Source organism: Tuber melanosporum (genome assembly GCF_000151645.1).
Source record: "Tuber melanosporum whole genome shotgun sequence assembly, scaffold_251, strain Mel28".
Taxonomy (NCBI): domain Eukaryota; kingdom Fungi; phylum Ascomycota; class Pezizomycetes; order Pezizales; family Tuberaceae; genus Tuber; species Tuber melanosporum.
Genome location: NW_003298921.1, coordinates 79,403 through 89,982, shown reverse-complemented (window position 1 = coordinate 89,982; position 10,580 = coordinate 79,403). Strand labels below are relative to the sequence as shown.

General features: G+C 29.1%; 3 protein-coding genes, besides 2 other annotated features; 1 reads left to right on the top strand and 2 right to left on the bottom strand.

Annotated features, from left to right (window-relative positions):
- GSTUM_00001111001 (uncharacterized protein) overlaps positions 1–1,610 on the top strand; it is a gene marked incomplete at both ends in the record, with an annotated part of 2,360 nt that extends 750 nt beyond the window's left edge. Inside the window, one exon of the mRNA XM_002838499.1 lies at positions 1,544–1,610. Coding sequence (XP_002838545.1) covers positions 1,544–1,610 — 67 coding nt within the window. The remainder of the gene's footprint in view (positions 1–1,543) is intronic.
- Positions 1,611–7,855: 6,245 nt separating this feature from the next.
- On the bottom strand, positions 7,856–8,285 carry GSTUM_00001110001 (uncharacterized protein; the record flags this gene model as incomplete). XM_002838498.2 has 3 exons in its annotated part: positions 7,856–7,958; positions 7,988–8,036; positions 8,203–8,285. The coding sequence occupies 3 exons, from the start codon at positions 8,283–8,285 to the stop codon at positions 7,929–7,931; spliced, it is 162 nt and encodes a 53-aa protein (XP_002838544.1). The 3' UTR covers positions 7,856–7,928.
- Positions 8,286–8,299: 14 nt separating this feature from the next.
- Positions 8,300–8,738, bottom strand: GSTUM_00001109001 (uncharacterized protein). XM_002838497.2 has 1 exon: positions 8,300–8,738. The coding sequence occupies exon 1, from the start codon at positions 8,634–8,636 to the stop codon at positions 8,424–8,426; it is 213 nt and encodes a 70-aa protein (XP_002838543.1). The 5' UTR covers positions 8,637–8,738; the 3' UTR covers positions 8,300–8,423.
- A 17-nt stretch (positions 8,739–8,755) lies between these two features.
- Positions 8,756–8,766: a sequence feature (Short protein (GSTUM_00001108001, CAZ82733.1) was converted to a misc_feature.).
- Positions 8,767–9,443: 677 nt separating this feature from the next.
- Positions 9,444–9,486: a sequence feature (Short protein (GSTUM_00001108001, CAZ82733.1) was converted to a misc_feature.).
- Positions 9,487–10,580: the final 1,094 nt, after the last annotated feature.

Below are 10,580 nucleotides of genomic sequence, written 5' to 3'. Positions count from 1 at the left end.
TTAGTAGAAGTAATTGAAAAAATCATTTTATGATTAATGAACGTCCATTAAATTTATATGGACTAGGTTCTATGGCTGTAGTACCTTTAATTAGATCTTTTATAACTAGTACATTTAGACATTCGGAAAATAATCCTGAGTCTTTAGCTCTAGAGCATATTAATAGTGGGATGCCTATCACTCACTCAGTTATTAATAAAATATTATTAAATCAAGATTTATCTATTACTAATAATAAATTGGAAGAATTATTAAAAGTTAAAGGTGTAGAAATTGATCTTCCTGTGGTGACGCCGGAAGATAAGAAACTTTTAGCGAAATTGACTGGTATATCCAAATATAAAGGGTTCTTTGGTGTATATTTATTTATACATAAAAATACAGGTCAAAAGTATGTAGGTTCATCTAATTTACTAAGACGTAGAATGAATTACTATTTTAAAGGTGATTTTCCTTTAGCTGGAAAATTTTTACCTCTTCTTCATAAAGAAGGGTTAGGAGCTTTTAAATTAGTAATATTTAAATTAGATGGTAATAAATTTAATAGTAAAGATACTCTATTATTAGAACAATACTTTTTATTAAGTAAAGAATTTAACTTGAATACTTTAAGAGTTGTTAATGCAGGACCTTCTAAAGGTAAAGGTGTATATGTTTATGATATAACTTGTAGTACTCTTTATTATCATGCTAAATCTCAAATTGATTTAAAAAGAGTTTTAAAAATACACACGCAAACTTGTAGAAAATATATAGATTCTAAAATTCCTTATCTTAATAAATTCTTATTATTAAGCCATCCTATTCCTACAGCTTTAAGTAGCAATATTACCGTTGAAGAGTTAGTAAATATAATGCAAAAAGAAAGACAAGCTATGTATGCATTAGGTACTCGACGTAATATTCCTGTCACATTAGAAATTCTGGAAGGAAATACTTTTGTAGATTCTTCTATTATTGGTCATACTTTAAATTTTTATTCTTTAACATCTTGTATAGAATATCTAAGAAAATTTGGTTTAACCATTAAGAGAGATACTCTTACTAAATATATAAAAAATGAGAAAGTGTTTCATTATTTCTTGTGTAAGTACTCAGATAAACTTATACCTATTGATTTTGAAGAAGTAGGGTTAATAATTGATGAATATACAAAATTAAAAGTAAATTCAGACTCTTTGATGGTTAATAAGAAAAATAAACCTATATTAGTTAAAGGGGAAAATTTTGAAAAGAGATTCGAAAGTATTATGGATTCAATTAGATACTTTGAGACTCCTTTTCTCACATCGAACGGTAGTGATTTTTTTTTTTTTATTATTTTGTGAGGTGTATCTTTATGGGTTTTATAAAGACTTGGTACTCATAGTTAATATATTTTATTGTTGCATTAGTAGTTTTGAAGGTAAACACAATGAATACCATTCATTATATTTGATCTTTTAAACATATTTTACATGTTTAGAGTAAATTAATCTATAATTACATAAATTTTATTTATTACACTAAAAATAATTGTAGAGTACAATTGCAATGTTCCGAGGTGTGCGGTATTTTACATAGCTCTATGCCTATCGTTATCCAATCTGTATCGATTGAAAAGTTTTTGACATGATTGGAAAATCAGTAATGACTCAATTTGTATTTAATTTATTTATCCTTTCTCCTGCGCGTTTCTGTTTCTCTCGTGGTTCTTTTGGTTTTCTTAGCAATAGGGTTTACACAACAGTAAACCTAACCCCTTTAAATAAAGATAATCAGATTAAACAATCTATATCTAATCGTCCTGAAAATTTAGCTCTAGATCACATTAATAGTGGTAACACAACTACTGCTACAGTAATAAATAATATACTCTCTAACCAAAAAGTTGCAATTACTGAAAAAAAATTAGAAGAATTATTAGGCGTTAAAGGTATAGAATTTGACCTACCAATTACAAAAGACACGCAAGCGTCATTTACTGCGGTAATAGGAAAATCTGTACATAGTGGTGGTTTCGCTGGGGTATACGTTTTTACACACATAGCTTCAAATTTTAAGTACGTGGGTTCCTCTAATCTTCTGGTTCGACGTATGGCTTATTGTTTTAAGGATAATTTGCCTCAAGTTGGGTTATTATTACCTTTTATTACTAGGTATGGTCTTAGTGCATTTAAACTTAACAAAATTTATAAATTAGATAAACATCGATTTAAAGATATTGATTGTTTGTTCTTAGAACAATATCATTTACTGGATAAAAAATATAACTTAAATACATTAAGAGTTGTAAATTTTGATCCGCAATTAGGAAAATCCGTCTACATTTATGATATTACTGCAATAATTCTTTATTATCACGCTCAATCCACAATTAGTTTAAAAAGACATTTAGGTATACATCCGTCTAGTTGTCCCAAATATGTAGACACCAAAATCCCTTTCCCTGGGCTTTTTATTCTATTAAGTTTCCCCATTATTACTGCAAACCTTATTAACTTATCAGAGACTGAGTTTTTAGATTGATTAAATAAAGAGCGTCAAGCTTTTTATGCTTCAGGAAGTCGAAGAAGTAAATCTATTATTCTTCAACCTCAGGATCAAACTTCTCAGGATAATGTACTAGAATTTCCCTCTTTAGTTTCTTGCGTACTTTATTTTATAATTAATTTAGGCATAATTATTAAAAGAGATACCCTTTCTAACTATATTAAAAAAGGAAAACCTTTTCATGGTTATTTATGAAAATTTGATGATAAAAACTTATTGGATAATTCAGTTTCTCTTAAATTAGATAGATTAATAGAAGAAAACAGAAAGAAAATCCTAGAACTTTCTATTAAAAAACCTAATAAATCCCTGTCCGATAACAGTTCAAAAATCTTGTTTTTCGATAGTAGTATGGATACAGAAAGATATTATCAAACTCAAGATATTAAATTCGGATTGCTATATAAAGGATTTATATGAGCGGTTACCTCCTTGTACTTTTTCAGAAATTTGCGGTATACTTCATTCTTCTATGCCTATAGTTATACAATCCGTTTCTATCTAAAAGTTTTGGACATGATTGGAGGAACAATAAGCTATCAACTTTTTATATTACTTACTACTTTTCGTATTTGCTCGCCTTTGCGTTTCTCTTGCTTTTACTTTTGCTTACAAAATGGTTTACCAAATGGTAAACCTAACCCCAAAAACCCAGATGTGGCTTGCCCATTTTTCTTTTTTGTTTGCCCTTGGGTACTGAAACAAAAAGTTATTAGTAAAAAAATAATACTCTCTGACTTAGAAGTATTAGCTTTATATAACTTACATTCCAAGTGCAAGTACATACAACTTTCGGCAGGCATATATTGTTTTATTGGTATTCCTCCCATCGAGGGGTATGTTTATATTTTATTTTCAGTGGCGTTTGGTTTAGTAATATGTGGTATAATGTGGAATCTATATGAGTTATATAATAATTCACAACAACGACCTATAAATGTAGATTTTGAGATGTCAGGTTCAACATCACTTAAATTATGAAAAATTTCCAGGGTTGACCCAATGCTAGGGTTAAGGCTTTTTATGATTACTTAGATCCTACAGGTGGAAGTTTATGTAAACTATATCCAAATATTATAGGAGAATGATTTATAATTTATGTTAATGGTTATCCTTATGTTGCTGTCGTTCCTTACATTTTTGACTATGGTTTTTTCCCAGCAGGGCATTATTGGTTCAATAGAATTTTTCGTGACGTCAATATTTGGTGACAAGACGGTTCAAAAAGTTCTGGTACTTGGCTATCGAAACCTTTAAATAAAGATAAGCGATTTATCTTGTTATCTAATTCCCGACCTGTAATACATTCTCGTGATAATATGTTGATATTTATATATGAGTGTTAAATGTTTCTTTTTTTTTTGGTATTGTTATCATTTTTTTTTTTCCGGTAATCGGTCTTCAATTTATTGCCCTATATCCACCTTTGCCCTCGGTATTATTCTAATCAGAAATTTATCGTCATCCAATCTGTATTAATTGATAAATTCTTAATTTTATTGGAGGAACAGTTATGTCCCAATTCCAATTTAAATTTTGTATGTTCCTTACTTCTTTGCGTCTTTTTTCTCGCTTTTACTTTTTCTTACAAAAATGGTTTATTTAATAATAAACCTAACCCTTATGGAGTCTTTAAAAGTTCTATTTCGGTATTTTAAGATTTCTTACCTTGATTAGAATACCCCATAGGGTCTTCCTTAATTGGAAACAATCCTTCGGATTTTATTTATATAGGACTTTATTAATTGGGGTTAGGATCAATAAAGGGAGCCTACAGAAAATCCTACCGGATCTTAAGATTAAAAATAACTTAAGAATTTCTATGTAAATTCTAGAAATTTAATTTAAATTTCTCATTATTTTTGACTTAATTAATTCCTTTTAAGATCTGGTGCAAGGGAGGGAAGAATCTAAGGATTCTTAAGATTTTATTCCAAGGGAAAATCCGATAGATTTTCTAAATATTTTATCTAGATTAATATTTATTTTAAGAATAATTATTTGGGAATTGAGGGAGAGAGAAAAGCATCCTATGAATTATTTTATTTATTTCTTATCTATTAAGTGGGCTCAGGCTTAATAAACATTGTCTAGATTAAATTTTTAATAATTTTTAGATATTTTAAGAGCTTTGTCATTAATTTAAACCTAATTATAAATCCGAGGGAAGGACCCAAGGGTCCCAATTTTATAAACATATTTAGCATTTAGAATAATTTTTGATCAAATTTATTTATTTTAGAGAAGAATAACTTTTTAATAAATAAGAATAAATCCGAGGAAATGGACCCAATGCTTGTGGTCCAAATTATTTTAAGAATAATTTAAGATTTTTATTTATTTAATAAATCTATGGATTTTTTTTTTTTTTTTTTTACTTATTTGATCTTTTTATCTTTATTTAGTATTTTGTTCCCATCCTACCCAAAGAGTGGATGGGCCCAAGTTTGGAACAAACTTTTAAATAATTTTATAAATTTTCTTTTTTTATTAAGGACTTTTTTAGATTAAGATTGATTTTAATTATTATTTAAGATAGATTTAGCATTAATAAGAATTAGTTAGACAAAGATTTATTTTACTTAATTCCGGAGGAGTATGGAGGACCCCGTACAGGGCCCAAGTTTCAAGGAAACTTTCATTAATTTTTTCTTATTTAATATACAAAACTAGCATTAATTAGGCACTAAATTCCTATGGAAATGGAATTTTCCTAGAATTCTATGAATTCTTTATTATCTTAATATTTACTAGATTATTCTTAATTAAGCTATAAATTCATTACAAGATTAATTAATTAAAACATTTCCAAAGGTCCCAAGGGGTCCAAGTTTAAAAGTTTATTCCTTAATTTCTTTCTCTTTTAACATTTTAAAAATTATATGGAATTCTTTTTCTTTAATATTTAATTATTTTTCCTTAATTATTCAGTTAACTCCTTACAAGATTAATAATTCTAAGGCACCGTGAAGGACCCGTAGGGTCCCATATTATTTATTCTTTTTCTTTTTTCTTTACAATTCTATCGAATTGTACCTATAAAGGCCCTGATTTTTCTGAATATATTATTTATTGCTCTTTTAAATCTATGAGTGGTTCCTTACTATCATATTCTAAATTTTAGGTAGAAAATTCTACGAATTTTTAGGGAAAGCATATTTTAAAAAGTAGATAATTTTCGAATATCCAAGGTTTTGCCTATAATTACTCAAAGGTTTAATAAATACTATTATTTTAAAGAATAATTCTATGAATTATTAAGAAATTTTGACAATAATTATTTTTATTAGTTATAAATTACAGATTTTTTAAAATAACAAAGGCGTGTCGGGAATAATCCTACGGATTCTAATGAATATTTATTAATATTTTATATCTATAATCTTTATTTTAGGCATTTATTAATATTTAATTTAACAATTCTATGGAATTGTAGGAAGAATTCTATGAATTCTTTAATTATTTATTTATCTATGCACTCTTTATCCCTAATTTAAGCAATAAATTCAAATTTAAACCCGGACTATATAATTTTTAAATTTGTTTTTGTAATAAGCTTAAATATTTATTTAGGTAAAATATTATTAAAATTTAAATATATTTCTATAAGTAAATATATTTAAAAATGTTAAAATGGAGATACCTTAAATTAGGTTAGAGCATAAAATGGATCTAGCTGATTGACAAAGGCAATTTAATAATTAATAAAGTAAAGAGGTAATACTACATAGGCTTATTTGGAGTTTGTGGAGGCGCTTATTTATATTTATACTTAAAATCTTAAGAAAATTTAAAGATTGTAGGTTTAAAAAACTCAGATGAGGCTTGGTATTCGGCTAAGGAAAAATGTGAGTTTCTAATAAGTCATAACATTAGGTAAAGTTGAAAGAGCTCATTATAAATTTGAGTGAAGCAATAGGAACAGTGGTTGTAGTATCTTAAACCGATACTGGAAAACGTTCTAATATTTATCCTAGTCTCAGGCGGTATCTAATAATAAAACAAATTAGTAAGGGGGGCGCCTAAAGTAAGCGCCTTCCAAAAATCTGATATAATATTCTATATACGGATTAGAGCCAGGGTGGTTGAGGCGTCTCGTTTGGGACGGGATTTTTTTGGGTTCAAATCCTGATAATCCGAAATATAGTATTATAAAAACTTTCGTACACGGTACAAAGGGATTCTTCTTTAATTATGATTCAATTCCATACGATAGTTATGCTTTTTGTTGACGTGGGCATTTGAAGCTTATAATTATTTAGATTCTTAAATCGAGTAGTGCCCTTACGATGTTATAGGGGCTACTTTTAGGCTAGGCAAGCCAAGCTTCGCATCCTCCAGCCTAATTACGGGGCGCTTATTTAAGCGTCCCTATTATATTATTAGTCCTATTAATAGATACTATTATGATTTATTGCACTTATTTTTAATGTATAGTTTTGATATATTTAAAATGGAAGTTATATTATTATCATTAACTGCATATTACCCTAGACGTTTACAAGAACCAATAGGAATAACTATAAATAAAAGTCTTCTTTCTTTTTAACTAACTATACAGATAGTATTTTATCAATGTCAAACAATTTTTTATTTTACTAATAATTATAAACCTGAAAGGAGGGATTTTATTAAAATGCGTCGGATACCTAAGAGAAAAATATTGGTTCTTAAGTAGATTTTTTGGATATTTTAGTAAGGCTCTAGGGTTATATGATTATTAATATTTTAAATTATAAATCTTAGAATATTGCGATCCTTCTGAAACATTAAAAAGAGTGCTCTTATCCCCTTTTAGCTTTTGCTCACTCCTCCCTCCCTTATCTTCTTTTGTATGTCCGGAGGACAATAAGCATGCTGCAGCGAACCCATCTTAGATGGGGGGGGGAGAGGAAAAACTTACAATCATTTGATTGTAATTCTATATCCCCTTATTTTATGCTAAAATTCCTTCACTCCTAGCTCCGCTAGAACTAAAATTATAAAAATTTACAAAACTCTAACTGTGATTAAAAGGAAAATTATCTATCCAAATATTTATTTCGGCGGGCACTCTTATTTAAGCGCCCCATCTATACTTTCCTTTATACAAAGTAAATATTAGTATAGAGAGTCTAGCGTTGCGGTGGCGGTTATGCCCACCCAAAGGGGCCGCACGTACGGCCTCACTACGCTACAATGGCACCCCCTCTCTTTTGTAGGTGGATACAGGAGCAATTAGAGCTACGGTTTTTGTTCAAATATGTAATATTAATTATAATTGTTTAAATATATTAAGAGTTTTCTATAAGTAATGTTAAACGATATGGAATGTATTATCTACCAGATTATTATTAATTCCTTTTAGGTGGGAGGGTTAAATTATCTTGGAAAGTATATAAAGAAATTATTATGGATTATAAGCAATATATCACAAGAGAGAACAACTATTTATTTAATTTGTGTTTAGTAATACACATGAACTCTTAGAGAAATTAAGTAAAAAACGAAGTGAAAAGAAGGCTCTTAGTAACTTTAGGAAAATAAATCAAAGGAGATTCTATTATTAGTGTGAATGAAAATAGAAAAGCCTATAAATAAATAAGTAAAATGGATATTAATCTGTTTGAATTATAAAGGGGAACCTTCCTCTAAGGCTAAATATGATATATTAGCGATAGTGAATAGTACCGAGAGGGAATAATATGAAATAGTAATTTTATAAGCAGCTCGAAAACAAATTTAAATAAATAATAAGAGCGTACCTTTTGCATAATGGGTTAGCAAGTTAATATTAGATGTAAGCAGTATTGCCCAGATAAAACGATTATAATATATATGACAAAATATCTAAAATTAGACCCGAAACCTAGTGATCTTACCATAATCAGAATTATAAAAGTTCGAACGGGTTATCGTTGTAAAGATATCCGATGAATTGTGGTAAGTTGGTGAAAGACAAAACTGACTAGGATAGCTGGTGGAAAAAAGAAATGAGAAATCTTTTTTGGCCAGAATGTAGGAGAGAACCTTCTGCTCAAAATCATCAAAATGCGGGAAACCCCTAAAGTAATTTCAACCAAGCAATAGCGGTGACGGATATTGTGGCATAGGTAATGACTCATGGTATGGTAAAATCGAAATTAATGTACGAAAGGAAATGGGCAATCCGCAGCCAAGCACAAACTTAGTTTAGTGTGCAGTTCATCGACTAAAAGTTGATTAGCGCAAGCTTAAGATATAGTCAAACCTCACCTGAAAGGGTGCAGGGGAATAGAATTGTTTAGAAAAGTTATGTTTCTTGTGCTTTGCATAGGATTAAAACTTATTCTCTAATCTTTGAATGGGAATCCAGTGCGTATTCTATTTTCCCGTTAAATGGATAGTTAAATGTTATTATTATAAGACTTCAAATTTATAATTACGGTTTTACCGTATTATTCTACATTAAAAAAAATGATAGGCGGATATTTTTTTGATTCCTTCTATTATTTAACTTGGTTCATTTTCACATTCTTTTGGTGCGAAGTAATTTATTGGTATTGGTAAGTGGTAATGTTTCTATCGTAATCTACGATAATATTTCGTTATGCCCTAGTTGACGCGTGAGAAATACTAGACCAGGTTATGGTTGTAGCTCAATACCGTGATTATAAGGGGGTAGTGGGACTAAGGTTCTTCTTGCATTAAATGATAAAGAGATCATGGGTAAAGAACAAGTAGAATTAAGTCCAATGTAATGGGCTAAGCCCTGTGACAGAAGCCATGCTTAGGGGACTAGACCTCCTCTTTCACGGTCCTACCTGTAATCTAGCCTAGTGTATAACTGAATATTATTAAAGTCTGCGATATCCTGTCCTCTGTGCTTTATATTGATTAAGTTAAAAATAAAACAAAAATAATTATGTTAAAAATCAAAGGTCTTCTGTCACAGGGTATTGTCTTCTTTACTTTTGTAGTTATTTTAGTGTACATTTGAAATTACTACACTTTCAATTCCCTTGATTTAACTATATTCCTTTCATTAAATCTGAATCAACAAAGATCTTATTCAAAATCGGGAAATTTAGTTACTCCTTTATACAGATATTTAAATGCTAAGCTTGATAAGGTTCAGATTTTTAAGGATAGTAAGGGAAATTCAGGTATCTATCGTTGGATTAATAAGGAAAATAATAAGGAATACATTGGAGAAGCTAATGATTTAAGAGCACGATTTTATGTTTATTATAGTAAAAAGCGCTTAAATAGTTCAAAAATGGTAATTTATAATGCAATCAAAAAATATGGACATGAAAAGTTTATTTTAGAAATTTTGGAGTTTTGTCCACCTTCTGAATTATTAGAAAGAGAAAATTATTATATTCAAAATTTAAAACCAGAATATAATATTCTACTAGAAGCTACATCATCCCTTGGTTATAAACACTCAGAACAGGCTCTAGCCAAGATGAGTGCTAAAAGAACAAATTTATCAGAGGAAGGACGTAAAAATCTCTCTAAAGCAGCTACGGGTCGTGTGTTGTCAGATGAAACAAAAGCCAAAATTTCTGAGGCTAAAAATAATATTTTAGTTTCAATTCCAGTAAAATTCTATTCTAATGTTGAGGCTGATAAAGCTAAAATTCTGAAAGAAAACAGAGTAAAATCAGGCGTTTATATGTTTACCAATTTAACTAACGGTAAAAAATATATAGGTTCTTCTATAGATTTACGAAATAGATTCTATAAATACTATTCTATTAAATATTTAGAATCTGATAATTGTATGCCTATCTGTAGAGCTTTGCTTAAATATGGTTATCATAAATTTTCTTTAGAGATTCTTGAATACTGTAAAGAAAAAGATACTCTAATAAGAGAGAAGTACTATTTTGGTTTATTCTCACACAAAATACAATATCTCCTTGGATCCTACTGCTCCATTTTTAGACCGTACACATTCAGATGAAACTCGTAAACAAATGTCTGATACTCATACAGGCCATAAACATTCAGATGAAACTCGTAAAATAATGTCTAATATTGCTAAGACGCTACCCAATTCACCTACTCTGTCTCCCGTCCAG

Bases quoted from the DNA above. Each gene is read 5' to 3' on its own strand.
- GSTUM_00001109001 (XM_002838497.2), bottom strand. From the start codon at position 8,636: ATGAGTCATTACCTATGCCACAATATCCGTCACCGCTATTGCTTGGTT.